Source organism: Pyrgilauda ruficollis, unplaced genomic scaffold, assembly GCF_017590135.1.
Source record: "Pyrgilauda ruficollis isolate IOZ18807 unplaced genomic scaffold, ASM1759013v1 scaffold4, whole genome shotgun sequence".
In the NCBI taxonomy this organism is placed as follows: Eukaryota; Metazoa; Chordata; class Aves; order Passeriformes; family Passeridae; genus Pyrgilauda; species Pyrgilauda ruficollis.
The window spans coordinates 19,996,607-20,015,819 of NW_024525489.1; the positions used below are offsets into that span (position 1 = coordinate 19,996,607).

Sequence of the window (19,213 nt, forward strand, 5' to 3'; positions counted from 1 at the left end):
AGACTGTGATAAATTTAATGGATGTGTCCACGGTGCTGTAGTGGAAGTAAATATATCCCAATACCATAATGGGATCTCTGTAGCTGTACAGCCACAGTAACATGTGTTTGGCGTGTTAATTAACTCTGAGTTAATTATCCTTGAGTTAGTTAACTCAGGAGCTAACACAGCTTTCAGATCCAATTTTGCAGAGAGCACTGAGTCCTGGTGTTGCTGAACTGAAGGAACAGACAACCCATCTTGAGAAGTTTGAAGCCATTTGCTACACTGGAAATGTTTTTTTCCTCTTGACTTCCATGTCTAATTTGGAGAGGTTCCACTTTTGATAAATGTATGAAAATTATCCTTCTGCCCTGCACTGAAAAATAAAATTTCAAATTTGGTCCTTAAAACACCTTGCAGAACCAGACCCAAGGGCAGGAACTGCACCACTGAAATATCATGGATTATGATATATGGAATAGTTGTGAAACAACAGGTCAGCATCAACACAGCAACAGGGCACGCCAGCACTGAGCTCCTGTGTGAGGGCAAAGGCTCAGGCACCTGTGACTGCATACAGCTATTCCTCCTCAGGCTCACCACCTCAGGCACCCTTGGAATATAACAAATCACTGCCTCTCACTGCAGGATGTGCTCAATAGCAAGCTTTCCCCTCTTGGCAAATCCCTCACAGTTTCTCATTGGCAGAATTACAAAGATACTTTCCCTTAAGTATCCAGCATTTCTACTGGCAGGGCTGAGCTCCAAACGAGAGCAGAATCATCTCCTATGAAGTTTTCAGTAACTCAAGGTATTTAACACCTTCTGTTTTAGTGCTCTTGACCAGAGTCTGGATCTGTTGCTATTTGTCTGTGTGGGCTGTATTTCCACATTTGTAGAACATGATTACAGCAATTCTTTACATCACAATGATGTGACCTGACTAGATTTCAACAGAGTGAGCAGCTTTATGTTTCAACATGTTAGGAGAGATTCCCCCAGACAAAATGGTGATTTAAGTATGGAAAGATTCAATGACCAAAATAATCCCTCAAAACCCAGTTCCATACATGACATTCAGCGGAGGCTAGAAGCTCCCTTTCTCCTCTCTTTAATATCTGAAGATGTTAGATGAGGAAGACTCGAGAGGAAGTAGCTAGCCAAAGGGCAAGAGAGAATTATAAAAGAATCAAAACATGTGAACGGAGAGTAAATTTCTGAATCTAACCATCCACACATACAAAATTATTCCTTGAGAATTAAATCAGGATTGGAGATAAAGTAATTTGGTGAAGAAGCAGTAGTAACACACATCTATCTAGGTTAGGAACCTTGCTGTAGTATTATGCATCAAATGAGTGATATTTTTCAGTTAAATCTTCTGATCAAACCAGGAAGATAAACAAAAGAAATAAAAAGAAAGTAAATAAAATTGTCTGTAGCAAAGTATTTCTGTAGGTTTCTAATCTAGTAAGGAAGCAGAGAGAGGGAGAGGAACTACTAATCAATGAAGTGTTGCTTTTTGACTTACTGGTCAGCCAAGAAAAAAAAAATCTACCTCACATATCAGATATAATTATTTGTATACACTGAGAGTAATCATACTGAAAATTGCCATAAATCTTCCTTACTCTGATCTTTTGAAATCCATGACAAACGTTTAATACATTCAAATGGCAATGGTAAATTTGTTCTAGCAGGGCTGGGAGCTCGGTGATGAGCACCCTTACTCCTGGTCCCCTCCACCTCATGTAGTAAAGCTGAGAACTCCTAAGCCAATAACGTAATGACTGATACGAAACCCTTCCTGAGCTGGGTTTTTTATTCCTACTGGGCATGAAAAAAGTTTATACACAATGAAATCATTAGGTGAAACTAGAACATGTATGTCACTTAAGCTTATAAACTTGCCTTTCTATTGGTTTTCCCAGTTTTGATAAAACAGATTAACCACTGCAGAGTTCCTCCTTATATGGAATAAAAGGGCTCAATATCCAGTCATTTTTATTTCCTGATTTCTCATATTTGTCTTGTTAAACGAGCTGAATTGTTTGTAACCTTACCCCACTGATGTCATGGCAAATATCCATCAGGCAATCACTTTTCCTCAGAACTGCTCAGCCCGCAAGATTAATAAAGGCAGACCACACGGACATCCAAGACCCATTTCTTGGCACTCTAAAAAACCTCCTGCCACAAGACACCCTCCAGTTGCTTCCTTTGTCTTCCTCCACTATTAATTTTTCTCCATTTCTGAGCATCATCCATCATCATCTTAGCTCACACATGCTGGTTTTTCCCTATGACTTTCCTGTGGCTTCTTATGGTGGAATCATTCTCTTCCTTTTATAGGTGGGGGCACGGCAGCAGAATATGGTGTCAAGATATACGAGGAAAGGCATAGGCAGCTGTGGACCTCTTCCAGACTACAGGAGGAAGCTGATGAAAAACATTAAGATACAACAGAAAATTAGGAAATAAAAGAAAACAAAACAAAACAAAAACCAACAAAAAACAACCCCAAAACAAACAAAAAAAACCCACAAAAACAAACAAGCAAAAAAAACCCCAAAAAACCCCAAAACCCCCCATCTAATTTTGCTTGGGCATTTGAGGAATCTAATGCTTTGAATACTTTCAGGTCATAAAAAGCATAAATTGCGTAATCACTACTAATAGCTTTTCTGACATCTCGGTCATTCATGTTGAAGCTGTGTTTTATTTCACTAAATGGTAACCACAGAAACCAGAAATCAAACAAAAGAGGTCTCAGTGATAGAAGCATGGTGATATGGCACAGAGTGATACTTTCTGCCTTTGTTATCTGTGACCACCAGAAATACAGACAGGAAGAGAGAGAACACCACGGTCACTTTAAGATGTGTATTAACTCTCAGCTGTCAAAGTACAACACAGAAATACATCTGCAGCAAACTCCTGAAACAAAGAATTACCTTATGTGACAGTTTCAGAGGATGACACTGCATTTTTTTCTCCATAAATACAGCTTCATGATTTAGTCTCTCCTAAATGTTGAATATAAGCTGTCAGTAGAGAGATAGCCCTAGAAAACAGTAGCTTTATGTGGTGAGCAGTCTGCAAGCTGCGTGTACTTCTTGTGGCAGTGTCTAGCACATACACAAGAGTCACCCAAAACAAGCCCTCCTGATCCCACAGCTAGCTGAAAAATATGGAAGAGCCACATATTTAGTGTATTCCTGAACCTCAGCTTGCACAAATACAAACTTTTTTGTCCACTCATACATCGAACCTTTAGAGATAAAACCACCCAGATTTTTGCTGCTTTCTGGAGAGAACAAACACAAGCAATATAAGGGTTGCACATTAATTTTGTTTAGAGAAATGTTGCCCTATTGCCCTTCTCTGATTTGGAATAGGACAGTCACCAACAGGAATTATACTAAATAACCACAAAGAAATGTTTGTAACCTGGTTTACGTCCCATGCAGAGAGATTTACTTAACTTCTGTAACAGAGAGATTTCTCTAGCAGAGAGAAATCTTTTTAAATAGACAGATAATTCAGAGAAGCACCTTGAACTCATGATTTCATGGCTCCTGCACTCTCTCTTAGTGAGGTCTAAATTTCCCTGTATGTGTGGCAGGGGAGGTGATATCTGTTCACACACATTTGAAGTAAACAACTCAAATATTTTAAAGTCTAAAGTACCATTGAAAAGCCAGCCTTGGTCAAGACCCATCATACAGTTGTAACATTTTTTCTAACTTGGTCAGTTTTGGTTTGGTTTGGGGTTTTTTTTGGTTTTTTTTTTTTTTTAATATGAATTTATTTTTGGCAGAAAATGTCTCCACTTAACTAAATTTTATCTATTTTCAATTTACCTAATTTTGCATTTCACTCCTGCCCTGCAGCACTCCATCTCATTTCAGGGATAATCTTACCTGATTTCTTTATCCCTTCTCTCCAGACACAGTAATTATCAGCTCTGAGAAGTCAAGAGGGCAGCTCCTCACAGAAACCTTAAGTGATTAAAAAAATTGTATAACAAACTATTCTAGATATAATAATTTAATTTCCCCCTGATCTATAAGGTTTGGGAGCTGAACATTTCTTTTATAGTGTTGAATAAAAAATGAGTTTCTGTTACAGATTTCTAAAGAAAGTGCTCTGACAAATATGCTACAGATTTATGCTGAAGTGATTCGGGTTGGCAGTGCACCTCATTGCTTATTTTCTTTTCTCATTTCATACCCAGCCAAGATGACCAAAGCATAAAATCTTAAAGTAAGTTTTCTCAAGGGCACGGCCTTAGCATGTGGTTCAGATAGGCACACAGAATGTTTTTGGAAAACCCCATTTTCCTGACGCAAGATGAAGTGTCATATTAATGGGGATTGCTGCAGCTTAATAGGAATAAATGCTACATCTGTGATAACCAATAACTTAACCAATGAATGGCTAAAACGCTTTTTAGCTCCTAATCTCTGACCTACTTTTTAGGCTCCCATCAATCTCAGGGATTTTTCCCCCACAGCTGAATTGAAAAAACCATTTTTCTATTGAAAAGTCTTATTTTACACAGGTAAAAAATTTGCTCTGTTCTTTTTTTCTTCTTTGGGAGTTTTCATATGATGAAATCCTTCCTCTGTATCCCTCAGCCAAGGGAACAGAAGTGACATGATGCTGATACATTCCAGAAGGACAAGGCACTCAGAAGGGTGGGTGCTGCCACCACCTGCCATGTTGCCTCCCATGGAAAAACCAAGTCAGTGGGAGGGTTGGAAGCACAGGACAGGAAGACCACTGGAGACGCTCAAGCTGGCTTCACCCTGATTCAGGGTGCCTTTCATTTCAAAAGCAGAGAAGTTGGAAGGAAGCAACTTGGTTTTAAGAAGCTCATCACAGACTCCAAGAAAAGATGGATGTTTTGAGAATAAATTGCATCATCAATAAGCAAAAGGATTTTTTTCTAATTGTACACTTAGTTTTACAGAACTTTCAGACATGCAGCTCAGTACTTTATATGTCAGTATTTCAGATCACATGGACATTGACTTTCCAGAATGCTGGAAACTCACTGATGTGTTCAGCAGCAGGGCTGCTGAGCATCCCTGCAGTGCAGACTTGTTCAACCACTGGCCTCAGCCTCTTCAGAGCCTATAGACAACCAGATACTGAAATATGCAAAATTAAAGCAACTTTAGGCAAAAATAATCGCTTTAGTTGCAAAGTTTGAGATGTCACCTGCAATTCAATTTCAAAAGAGTAGAAATCTTTTTAAAATCCTGTTCTGGCTTGGCCCTGACAGATTGAAAGTGAAGCCGACAGTGGGGTTACCCTTTGCACAGGCATGACATCACTGACTACAACAGTAATTCACAGGAAAAGAAGCAAACCCACCCAGTCAGGTTTAATGTAACTTTTTATTAAAGTAGTACTAACAAATAACACATCTTATGAAATTACAGAATCCAGTTTTAATTCCTGAATTTTACAGCTCAGCATTAATATTGCCACATATTTACAAATGGTGTAAAACAAGTACATTGGGATCTTTAATACAAAATAAACTTGTTTGATGGAACAAACTATCTTATATATCTATACAGAAAGCAATTTTTTTTCCAAACAAGAGCTACAATTAAAACTAGCCACTACCTTAAAGTAACTACTATCTAAATCTCCAAAACCTAGACATGGCTTCACATTAAACTACTCCATGAGAAATGGACCTAACATATGTTACTACTATATTTTGTAATATTAATTATATTACTTATATTATATGGTATTGTATTGTATTATAAACATATATTACCACTACCTTACATTATTATTATAAAATAACATATATTAAAAGAGAGATCTATGTGATGGATTGCAGCTGGTTCCATATTTTAACATTAAACAGTTGCAGCATTGGAAAACCCATAATGAAGTTTCATATTTTAAAATTTCAGTTTCCTTTAGGAATCCAGACGAGCTCTTTTCTTTGGTGATGTCTCATTATCTTCATCATCAGGATAACCAAATATTTCAAATAGACCTCTCTGATAATTAGAAAAAGAAAAAAAGAAATTATATTCCCACATTGAAAAACTACACTCTGTGCATCTGTTTTGCCCCTAAGTCTTAGGGGTGAGCAATAAAATTCTTGCCACAGTTTTCTACAGCTGCTCAGAAGCTAAGATTCAAGTAATGCTCAGCTGTAAAAGGCACAAAGGAGGTATCACTTCCTGCATTTTGTCTGCTTAAAAACACTTATTAATTCCCTGATGGGGAATAGATTCCAAAAAAGGCAATCTTATCTGCACATCACACACACAGGGCACCAGCTGGGCAGGGAAGAAAGCCAAGGAGTTCGATCATGCAGAAGAGGCAAAATTAACCTGTGCCCACCAGATGAACAACAGACTCCAGTCCCACCCTATCCTCCTTGAACCTTACCCCAAACTTGTCAGGGTTTCACTCTTAGTGAAATTTGTCCCTGACTGAGGCACCCTGTACAAGGCTATTGCTGACTGGGCCCCATTACACCCAGTAAAGCTCCATGAGGCTGCTCTGCTGTCCTACGTGAGGACAGGAGATTCCATGAAAGTTCTCTCCCACCTTGGGGGTTGTCTCCACTGTGGTCAGGGTTGTGTTCATTGGATGGGAGCCATTGGAGCTTGCTGGTGACATTGGAGCTGCCTTCTCTTCACCTTCACTGAACTGCCCATTTTCATCCTGTGAGACTACTGCTTCTTTGACAAATGTCTCACCAGGTAATATGGAGACCCTGCAAGAGACATAGAACAAGTGATTGAAGCTTTGCCTGATGTTTCAGACTCAGACAGGACATAAATGTCATCCATTAAGTGACTTGGAGAAGGCAATCCAGCTCCATCCCTGCTTCCATCTGCACCATAAACTTCACAAATACCCAGGTGATAATGAGGCAGACTGGATCCTAACTCAGAAGAACAAAGCAAAATTATGCTTTTCATAATCTGAAAGTTTTCTGAACAGAACATTTAATCTACTGACCACATCAGCTCTAGTCAAAGAAAGGTAGATGGGGGTTTACTCTAACCCAAGAAGTTTTCATCAAGAATGAAATCCAACCCAATCCCAGCCATCTGCTTCTGCTGTTCTATGGGAAATTAAAAACCAACCAGAAGCCTGCAGAATGGCAGTCACTGGCAGCCTCACAAAACAGAAACTGGGCCATACCTGTTCAGTTTCTCGTTTTGCTCATATTTTGCTTCTTTTTGCTTTTTTGCTTGCTCATATTTTGTCTTCAGTCCCTGGAATGTGTGCATGTATTTGACAGATTCCAGTGCATCCGAGAAGTTTTCAACTATATGTGCAATAAGGAACTGAATATCCTCCTGAATAAGAACGAAACAGGGTTTCAGTCTCAAATGTTCACAAGCAGAAAGTCAGAAAGCTTTTAACTTTATTTTGGAAAGCAACTGATTCCTTGTCCAGAACCAAAATATTTTTGTCAAGAGCAAACGGGAAGCAATCAGATTTACTCTTAGGACAAAAGCTGAGATCTAGAAAGAATTCTTAAACTTCCCTTAGAATTGAACTATAGACTCAGCAATGTCGCAGTTCCATTTGTGACCCTTCCAGTAAAACAGGATGTTTGCTATCTTGGAAAATTCTGCCTTTTGCCTCTTGCCCTGCGAGGTCACGGACGGGATGGTGCGAGGCTGCTGCTGAACTCACCTTTCGGATGAATTCAAACAGCTCTATCGAGGCAGACGTGAGCAGGTTGCACTTATTCCTGTTGTCCAGCACAGCATTTACAACTGGTTCAAACAGGTTTCCCACAGTGATGTATTGGTTATAAACTTTATCTTTCAGGCCAATTATCCTCCTCATAAAGCGAAGAGCACCTGTGTGAAGAAAGACATTCAAGCATTCAACAACCGCATGCCAGGCTCTCACCTTCTTGTGGAGGAATTGAAAAACCTGGTGTTACCCCAAGAGTAAGATGCATCCCCACAGTGCAGAAGCACATTTGTTGACAGGTCATCTTTCATTCCTTTTTGGACTTTCCTGGGTATTTGAAAGTCATCAGGAACCGTGGATTTCTTTCTCAAGTCCAGCAGCAATGCATTCCAGCATGCATGAAGCTAAATTGTTAACTCCCTGCTGTGCTTTTGTCCTTGTTCCCCTCCCAGAACAAGCCCTAAGTCTTTAAAGATCCTGGTTCACAGAACTTCATTCACTCTCCATAAGGAGAACCAGATTTAGGACATTATTAAGAAAGGACACAATTTCCACTGAAATGAGGCAAGAAATCTGATTACAAAGGATCCTGTAATCAAGATTTGAAAGGATCCCTGTAGACTTCAAAAGAGACAACAATCTTCTTCCCACAACAAACGGCATTGGTCTGTGCTTACAGACAGCTGCTACCTCACTTTTTCCAAATTACTTAATTGCAGCCTGTAAAACACAGCAAATGAACAGGAATTCTGAGTTCAAGTGTACATTGGTACTGGTACACCTTCCACACAGGACACACAAAGCCTTGAAAAAGGAAATCACGACAGTTCCATACTCACACAAGGCCAGAAATTTGTGTTTTGATTTCATCAAAACCAGTGTTCTTCCTAGGAGATCTTTCTTGATAACGAAAATCTTCATGTGATACTTGTGCCGTTCCACACAAAAAGACAACAGCTCCAAAACTGAGGCAAGTATTTCCGCTGTTTGATAATTATCTATAAGAAAAAGTAATGCCATAAGTTGTACCAAGAAAATAAATAATGTACTGTCAAAGTACACTGAGGTCAGTTGCTATTGCAGTTCCTGACATATTTTTTAGTGGAGTTTTTGTTTTACTGGATTGCTTTGGGAAGCAGGACGTTGGGTCAGAGCAAAACAACAAACACACCCGTGGCCTTTTTGCCTTTACAGTAAATATTCTTTAAAATTAGACTGGTAAAACCATGGCATTATTCTCAATATACATGAAGGAAGTGCATCTTTACAAAGTGCCCCATCAAGCTATGTCAGCATTCACAGCTTCAGGAAAGGGCTGTGAAAAGTCCTGCCCCCAGAATCCCTGTCCCTGGAGGAACAGCAGCTTGCAGCAAGTGTATTCCCAGCAAGCATCACAGGTCTATTGCTGTTACCAGGACTGTAAGGCCCTTCAAAGGGAAAAAAAAAATTAAACTTTCATTACCTATTTCATACCATTTTTCTGATGTATCAGCCAGAAGCGGCGCTGTAAGATCATGAATGTAACGGTCGTAGAAGATATCGAGAAATTCAAATACTTCTAAATTCTAAAACAACAATAAGTTCATTAAACACTGGCATTCACATACAACCTTTTAAATAAAAAGAGTACTAACAGAAGAAACAACCTACAAAGAATTCTACTGAGTTCTTTGGATCTGCAGCACACTCTTCACACAAGATCAATTTCTTTATTTTGGGACAAACTTTTGTTTCTTGTGTTTCCAAACAACTGAGCTATCATTAAAAGAATCCCCAGCATTTGAGAATATATATACTGGAAAAAACATCCATGATTCAAAGTGCTTGACAAAGTGTCCTTAAACCATTTTGAAATGCATGTAGTTTTGCCCATAACAACCTGTAAACCATTTTACAGGTATTCTGGTATGTAACAACGTATTAAAATCTTTCAGGATTTGTCATCCAGATGAGAGAGCTGTGGTCAGACAGTGCTATGGCACATAGGATTGTGTGGTTTAATACTGGCACAATGCCCCAGACACATACCTGCCATCAGCAAAATTAGCTTATCTTTTGTTTATTTAAAGTCGCTATCAGACCACACTCTACTCAATTAAACAAACCCTACAATTTTTTATCCTCTGCCCACAATAACAGCAATAGAGAATATCAGGCTTTTAAGTTTGCCAAGACAGTATCATGTTTTCTGCCATTCATGTTCTCTTACACTAGCTATGGCCAGCATTTTTTCTGGATCGATCAGAGCACACAAAATCTCCATCAACTGATTATCTCCTCCAAATTCAGGGTTGGGATTACAGATTATCTGCTCAATGACCTCAGTGATGAGTTGGGTATCCTGCAAAAAAAAACCCAAAGAAAGAAATCACAAAATAATTACTCACAAGAATGGAATGAGTTCCCCACTTTCTGAATTTTTTTTTAATAGAAATTAAAACAAAACACAGAAATTTATGTTTTATTTTGCTGGTTATTTTCCCGTTTGCCATAAAACTTGTATATTCAACAAACGCCAAACCACTTTTACTTACATTCTCACTCTGCTGGGCCTCTTGCATTACAAATTGTTGGACGGTGGCTGGACTAAATTCCACTAGATAAGACAATATATCTGTAGCAGCAGATCTAACTTGCAGATCATCCATTCCCTCACAAAAAAAAATTAAAAAAAAGTTAGCGTAAATCAAGTTTGGTATTCATTATCACGTGAAGCTGTAAAGAGTAGGGAGTTTAAAAACTGGAGAACATTTAGTTATAAAAGTTTTCATAAGAAACATGACAATATGGTTACAGAAAAACAACACGGAACCAGGCAAATCCTTTCCCTACTGTTTTCCTCCTTTAGAAAGGACACAAGACTTTCTGAGCCGTAACATAGGCTGGAAACATTCACAATGTCCTACTTGCTTGAATATCTAACTTTATTGATATTCTATGCCTGTTATCCACAATTTATTAATTTTGTACTAAAGGACCATCTGTACAAATCAAGGTGTACCACAGTTTCTGTGCCCATTTACAGGCAAGAAGAATCCAGAACTTTCCTTAAGGGATGTGATTTTGTCTGATAAAAAAACAACAATCAAGCTTCCACAAGAAAAAGCCTTTTTCACCTTTTGACTACCTTGTCACAAGGACTTCATGGCCCTCAGACTTCTCCATCATGAAGTCTGAAAAGTAAAAATAGTAAGAGCAGTGAAGTCAGGCTACTCCAGAGCAGAACTGTAGGCAGCTTTTGGATTCTGGACATTACCAGAAACCTCCACTCTCAGCAGAGCAAAACTCTCCATCAGGCTTACAGAAAGGTGCTCAGCAGATTAAAAAAAATAAATAAATAAAATAAAAATAAAAAGGCTATATGGGCTTTTCTAGTTTTATTAAAACCAGTTCTAAGTTTTCACTTACCATTAATATTTCAAGAGTTGGAAGAAATCCCAACTTTGCCAGAGTTTGAAGAAATTTATCTCTTCTCTCAGGTAACATGAAAGAAAAGGCACAGAATTCCTTGAAAAACTTCATCTGGTGCACAAGGGGAAAAAAAAAAATTTTTGTGCATTTGAGTCAAAAAACTCTCTGAAAGGAGGAAGCAGTTACAATTTGTACTGGGGGCTGTACTGCCTGATTGTCCAGAAGACTGCAGAACTCTCAGGACAGTTTCACTTTCTACTTCATCCCTCTCATTTAAAGCCTTTGAGGAACCACCAAGACTGCTGACTTACCAATTCACATTGTTGTTCACCAGCTGTAGCTTCATTTGTTAATTGTGCAAAAACTTCAGGCAAAAATTTCTCATCTTTCTGTGGAGCACGCAAAAAGAACACAAATTACACAGTGCCTTCTGGAAAGCGAAAATATGATCTTTCTAGGATCCCAACTGCACAAAGTCAAACTTTCCACACTGCCATTATTTTTATCACAAAAAAGGCAAATGGTAGAGTACACATCCAGGAGGATCATATCCAGTCTTTCAGCACTCCTCCTGTGCAGCTGAAGCATCTCCAGGACACGGAGCCACAGGTAAAGCTGGGCACAGGGGATGATCCCTAAATTCTTCTCTACAGTGTGACATTTCCTTTCCTTCTCTGCCATGCCACCCCTATGTTTTGCAGTTCTGCCAAACCTCACAGACTCCCTGTGGCATTTGTAACACTCTCACACACATCAAAGGGACAGAAAAGGACAGTCCTAATTTGTTTCAGACTCCCTCACAGCACTTTGCATATCAACTGCTAGGGAATCAACTGGTACACTTCTGACATAAAAAGTGCTAACCAAGAGAAAACTTTGGCCCTACTGTACCTGCACCATTCATACTACACTGTGAACATCCCAAGGGGATCGGTTTCCCTCTTTTGGATCTGCAGCATCTGTCCACACATTTCTCTGCAACCCTTTACATGGAAAACAGTGTAATAAATGTCCCTGGAATGAAATACTGGCAGTTACAAGTTCCTTAAATACTTATACAAAACCAGCTCCAAAGGTTTGCTTGGCAATCAAAGAGAAGGACTTTATTTTGTTACAGCCCATAAAAAGTATTAAGATATTCACCTGAAATTTACCATTTTGAAAATACAAAAAATCCAAGCTATCAGAAAGAAGGGAAAGCATTCAAAACATTTTGCAAATGAAAGTACCTGTGATTAACTTCCACAGTATTCACTAGCTTTAAACCATTTCCAAACTGCAGCCAGAGGGATCTCTACAGATCCCATCTAAGCCACATTAAAAACACTTACCTGCAATGCATGTAAAATCTCCTCTTTGCTGGAGCTGATGAAGGAATTGAGGGTAGAAAGAAAACCCACTTCAAAATCCGATGGATTTGGCATGATGATGGTGTGAATGTACTGTGCCCTTGATGTCTGGCGGATTTTTTGCCTGATTTTAGGGTCTCTGACAGGAATAACCTCCTGAAGCTTTGCTGTTTTGGTCAAGAATTCCCTGTGCCATCCTGGCTGAGCCAAACAAGGATCATATTCAAGGCACCCGACAACACCCAGAATACACTCATCAGAAAACATGACCTCAAACAGAATGGCTTTGTCCAGGTACAAAATTCCTCTCACAATGTCAAACAGAAGATGCAAGCCTTCAGTGTTCTTTACACTCTCACAGACTTGGAAAAGCTGTAGCAGTTTTGGAATATAGCCTTCATTCTTCAAGGCCAGCGCTAGCTTTTGCTTACGGATGCGTGAGAGGCGAACAGAAGCCACTAGGTCTGCAATCTCTCCAAGTCTGTGGAGTTCACAGGTGGGAAGGTCTATCAAATTACTAATTCTACCCATGTCTTTAGGCATTCCTCTTCTGACTCAAGAAGGTCCTGGGTGACTTCCAGAGAACGACACCAGTACCCAAAGGGGACAAGAGGGAAGGAAGAGAGGAGCCCACTCTGCACTGCCCTCCTGATGCTCTGCCCCTCCAACTGCCCCAGGTGTTCTTCGGTCATTGTGATGTCACCTGCATCGGAGCCTGCTGATTGGTCCATCCCTCTAACTCCCAGTCTCCAGAATGCTGGGCTCATGACCGTCCAGGGTCACGGTGAGTGACCAGTAGCTGTTGTCTGTTATTGACCTTTTAGAACTTCTAGAGCCCGTTCCAGTACCTGCCAGGGGCCTGTAAGAAGGCTGCTCTTCCGAAGGGCAGGGAGGGAAGAGGGGGAATAGCTTTAAGCTGTTTCTGTTGGATATTAGGAAGAAGTGCTGGACAATAAGAGTGGTAAGGCACTGGCACAGGTTGCTCAGAGAGGTTGTGGCTGCCCCATCCCTGGAAGTGTTGAAGGCCAGGCTTGGTGGGGCTTTGAGCTACATAGTCTAGTAGAAGATGTCCCTGCCTATTGCAGGGGCATTGGAACGAGATGAGCCTTTAGGTCCCTTCCAAACCTAGCTATGATCAAATTGTCATCATGGAAGCAAGCTGGGACACTTCCCCAACTTCCCCAACTGCACTGCAGCTGAGGGCTATGGGCTTTTCAGAAGCAAGAGGCTAGGAAGGGGGCTTTCAGTGTTAAGGAAACTTCCCTGTCCAACCACCCAAGAGCCACTCTGGAGTCATTCTCACATCACCTCATGTGGGACCAAAGGCTTTCCCAGCTGTATCCTCCACTCTCACACAGTCAGACCAGGTTTCCTTATCAGCTTAACCCTGGGTTTCCTACAACAGAGTCTCAGATGTCCATATCCTCAAAACAGTTTAATCACGATTCAGTAAGTAAATAAAAAAATAACAACTGAAGCTGGTGCCTCTGAGGAGGAAGCTTGAATAAAGAAACTCCTGAGCTTTCATCCCCTCACCATCTAAGGTAATGAAGGTTTGGGCTCATCATCATACTGTGTCTCTGAGTCCCCTGGCTGCCCCACAGGTCCCTGTGCCTTAGTAATGCAAAAGGCAGTTCATGGCCTCTTGCCTTGGGCTTGGGCTCCTGCCCCCCACCAGAGCTCACCCTGCATCTTCTACTGCAGCTGCATCCCGAGTCACCTGCACTGAATGCGTTCTTTAACACCTACCTCACCAGCATTTGCTGAGAAAGTAACACAGCTGGCTGCAAGAAACCAAGGGCACTGCTGGAGCGTGTAGGGGACAACTTCCTGATCCAGATATCAGACAAGCCATCCAGAGGTTGTGGATGCCCCATCCCTGGAAGTGTTGAAGGCCAGGCTGGATGGAGCTCTGAGCAACCATGTCTAGTGAGAAGCATCCCTGCTCATGGAAGAGGGGTTGGACCCGGGTGATCTTTAAGGTCCCTTGTCATGAAAGCCATTCTATGATCCTATGATTTGGAAGAGATATAAAAACAGTAATAACTGTATCATGGCTCTTACCTGTGTTGGCTTGTTAATAGCAGCTGTTTTTGTCTTTTCAGTAAGTGCAAAGAATAATTCGTGTTTGTGCAACACCTTAGAAATTTCACATGACATTATAAGTGTTCTTTTCCTGTCGGTTACTTTAAACATGCTACATGTCCCTTCATACCACATTCACTAAGGGCCACACTGGCCCTTCCAGAAATAACCATGCTGCAATATAGGGAGACATCCTATAGGAAATAGGAAAGCCTATTGAAATCAGATGGCAATGAACAGGTTCAGTGTTTAACAATTATGGGTGTGTCCCAGCTTCTTCTACCCATGGTGATGCCTTAAAAAACCTATGACTATTTTAGAGCTGGAAAACTGACTGAAAGTCCCAGGTTTTGTCTATTTATGCTGTCAGTGGGAAAGAAAAGAAGGTGTGGGGTGGAGGAGAAGTCTTCTACAGGTTTATGCTGATTTCTTACAATTTTTCTTTTCATTCTGTTAATAAAGTTTTCTTTATACCCTTCAAAGTTTGAGCCTGCTTTGCCTTCCTCCTAATCCTATCTCACAGCAGGAAATGAATAAATAATTCTAGTGGGTGGACTGACGATTTGGCCAGCACTGAACCCATCCACAGGAGGGCAAGGTCTGACAATTCAACATGCAGCATTTTTCCACAATTTTTTTCCCATGCTGTGTTGGCACTCTATTTGTCAATAAATGGTTGGCTTTTTTCATTTTCATCCACTAGTGTTAATCTCTCATTGGCAGAAATGGAACTGCAACCTTTTTTTTTTTTTTTTTCTTGCCAGCATTTAACACTTAAAACACTGTTTAAATGCACATCACCACAACCCAGAGTGGAGATGAGAGACACAAGCATTCCTGGGCTATACAGGTTTTATATATTTCCAGGAATTTGGAGTCTCTGTCTGCAAGTCATGAAAAGTGGAGGAGCTACAGGCTTAGCAGCAGTCCATAGGAAATGCTAGTGGAGATGCATTAGAAAACACCTCTCCTTCTCAAAAAGGAGAGCTTTGGTGCCTGACCTCAGTGCCCTGATCTCTGGAGGATGTAAGACCCCAAACCTTACCCTGAGAAAGAAACAAGAACTGGAGTTAGGATTTTCAGCAGCCCTGGCACTTTCCACTCTGGCAAAGAACTTTCAGTCCTGCTTATGGAAAAAGATACACTTCACTCAAGCACGGGTTCCAATTTAAAAGGTACTTCAGCAGCCAACAGTCCAACTGCAAGACATTTTCTGATTTTTCCATCCCAGGTACCTGTTTAATGTCACAGTCTGTTCTGTCCAAAAGCATGGTGCTGTTGTCTTCTGGGACATCAGGGCCTGTTCCATCCACCAGACTTTAATGCGTAATCAGAGAATTAAAGAAAGTAAGTGTCTTCTCCAGAGTCCATTCCCCAGTTCTTGCATGTACTAATAGTCATGGAACTCTTCATTGGTGGAAGTCAAGAGTACTGTAGAGAACACATTGTTAAAGGAGTTGATATGAAGGTCATTGTTAAAAGAGTTAACATAAAGTTGTAATGTTGAACGTTCTACAGTTATGTAAATCCCCCTTAGTTGTTTGTTGAATATTCTACAGTTGTACAGATCCCTCTTGCTTGTTTGTTAGATGTTTTGTAGTTACATGAATCCCCCTTTCCATTGGGTATTGCTCTCGCTGCTCCCACTGTTATCTAAAATGGCGAACCACCCAAGACCATAAAGAAGATTACGTCACCCAGTAAGCAAATATGAAACTCCCATAAGACTTAGCAGAAAAGGATTACCTAGAGAAAGCCCCTAGAACAATGGACCACCATGCAAATAAAGAATTAAACTAACACCTCTGACCAGACAAAACATAAGACAACATTAAGACCCTGGTCAGAACTTTTTGCCTTCATCACTCTAACCAGAGCGAGCCAAGAGGAGTATAAAGACTGTGAATCTGCAACCAACAGGTATCTACTCAGAGACTCTTGTGAGAAGAGCTAGCTCCGCCAGATGACAAAGCTGACATCCTCCTCTTCCTCCTCCATGCTGTCTTGGGAGCAGCGGTGGTGTGTGCACACCCCCATGGGTCCTGTACCTATACTGTTTCCAACAAAGCTGAAATCACTAGAGCTGGTCACGTGCCATTCATAACAGTGTCATCACCAAAATACTACCATTACAAAGAACATGCTGATATAAACAACAAAGAAATGTGCTACTAAAAACAAAAAAGACTCTAAGGTCAGCTTTACCTGAGCAGAGGATACTCTAGCTATTCAGTGGATAAATACTAATGTAATTTTTTTCTTGATCCTCTGCAACTAGATATCAAGCAGGGCTGGTCTGTCTTCTGCTAGGGTAGAGAAGTAAAAAATACAAAATGAATACCCTCAGTATTTTCAAAGGTACCGTATAGGAAAAGCATGAAAGTGGTTTACACATCTAGTAAGTATATACTCATTGTGTGCTTTTAAGTCAGAAATAGATTTTTTCTAATTAAAATATTTTAAATGTGTTTTAAAACCAAAATTGTTTAATTTCTCAAAAGGAAAGAAATGCAAGACCACAGAATGCACAGTTGTTTCCTTCCTGTCAAATGAACTGCTTCCTCAGGAATGCTGAAGAGTTTTTACTGCATGAGATCAGTGGAAAGTAGAGCAGTGGCATTTATTTGGTGAAGAGAGATTAAGGACATTATGCAGGAGATAAGGAGATATACGGCCCTTATTTCAAGAGCTGCAAATGCCCTGATATTGTGGTACGTGGTTTTGATTGTAATTCGGTCCTAGTAGTCAGTTTTAGTCAGTAGTCGGTTATAAAACTGACTGCTAGGACCAAATTACAATCAAAACCATGTTCCACAACATCAGGGCTTTTGTATTGTTATATCATTTTTTGTATTGTTATAGCATATTTTATAACCAATGGGTTGTTGCTTTTCCCCCTGCATTGTTGCTTTTGCCCTAGTTGTCCATCTCCCCAAAGACCTGCCCTTTTGTTTCCTGTTCCTCCTCCCATTGAATGTCAGTCCCTCCCCAAGCCTGCCCCTTTCTCTAGAAACTTCTGTATCAATTTTGTATATCTCAAAAATGAGATCAGTGGAAAGTAGAGCAGTGGCATTTATTTGGTGAAGAGAGATTAAGGACATTATGCAGGAGATAAGGAGATATACGGCCCTTATTTCAAGAGCTCCAAATGCCCTGATGTTGTGGTACGTGGTTTTCATTGTAATTCGGTCCTAGTAGTCAGTTTTAGTCAGTAGTCGGTTATAAAACTGACTGCTAGGACCAAATTACAATCAAAACCATGTTCCACAACATCAGGGCTTTTGTATTGTTATATCATTTTTTGTATTGTTATAGCATATTTTATAACCAATGGGTTGTTGCTTTTCCCCCTGCATTGTTGCTTTTGCCCTAGTTGTCCATCTCCCCAAAGACCTGCCCTTTTGTTTCCTGTTCCTCCTCCCATTGAATGTCAGTCCCTCCCCAAGCCTGCCCCTTTCTCTAGAAACTTCTGTATCAATTTTGTATATCTCAAAACGCCATTGGTTTGTTTAAGTTGTTCTCCTCCCCTGTAATCCTCTAATTAATGGTTTAAACATTATATTCCCCGCCTTGTGTTGCACCCCCAGTTTCTCCCAATTGGCTAAAGAGTGTATCCTCCCCTGGGACCTCCCCAGTTTATAAGTTGGTGTATGGTTTTGATTCAGTGTGTTTCTGTCCCTGACTTTCTGGGGAATAAACGGCTTTGTAGAACATACAGAACATGTTTCCGTTTTCCTTGTCCCTACTCTCAGTGCAGTCCTACCCCCAGCGCAGTCCACCCGTGCCATGGAGCAGCTGTGCCCTACAGCCACACCCCGGATTCGACAGCTGTCTGGGAGCCGCACACTCTCGCCGATGGTGTTGGGAGAGTTAGTTGGGCAGAAGAAATCCAGAGCCGCCGCACCCTGAGGCCTGTGTGATCTGCCAGACTGGACTGAGGGCAAAATGGACCTGACTAACCCTTGCTGACCTTGCAAGATATCTATCACAGAAACAGAGACATTCAGCAGTCTGCTGTTAAAGCAAAAGAGTTTGCTTTGTTCTAGGCCCTCTTAACATGATTAACAGAAGGTTTGCAGAGTCTAGACATACCACCCTGATGGACTGAGGAAGGCAGAAAAGAGCCCCTAATCTGCTTTCAAATAGCATTAGTATATTTTCCTCAGACATTCTCATATGTTATCATTAGCTGTAGTACTGTAGTTGTATAATTATCACAACTGAACTTTTTTTACCCAGAATAACAAACTGTAGTACTGTAGTTGTATAATTATCACAACTGAACTTTTTTTACCCAGAATAACAAACTCCAGAAAAAATTCCAGCCTCAAAAAAATCCTTTTCATGCCTTTCTTTTTAGTCATTGTGATCTGAGGCCTGTATTAAATTCTAGCTACAAGCATTTCTACATTGAAATTCTTACTGATTAAATCTGTTGGATCTAAAGTTTCTTCTTCTGCATTTTTGCAAAGTTATAACAAAACAGAGTTGACCAAAAAAGACACAGGAAACAAGTGTTGGGGTGGATACCCTTTCAGGTGCATTCAGGCAGAAAACCCTCTCACTCCAGTCTAATGAAATTTCAAGTGCAAAAATCTCTGGCAAGGCTGAATAAGACCAGTAAAGCTCATTATTTTATATTAAGCCATAGTACAATCAAGTTTACTTTCTTCCAAAAAAGTGAA

The 19,213-nt window shown here is 40.4% G+C and overlaps 1 protein-coding gene across 1 annotated transcript; it reads right to left on the reverse strand.

Annotated features, from left to right (window-relative positions):
* Positions 1–5,930: 5,930 nt before the first annotated feature.
* Positions 5,931–13,210, reverse strand: LOC121358695 (serine/threonine-protein phosphatase 4 regulatory subunit 3B-like). Its single transcript, XM_041477109.1, is given in 12 exon segments — positions 5,931–6,014; positions 6,574–6,742; positions 7,177–7,334; positions 7,678–7,847; positions 8,523–8,681; positions 9,146–9,248; positions 9,893–10,024; positions 10,218–10,334; positions 11,092–11,205; positions 11,406–11,483; positions 12,426–12,979; positions 12,982–13,210. Coding segments are annotated over 12 exon segments (2,067 nt in total).
* Positions 13,211–19,213: the final 6,003 nt, after the last annotated feature.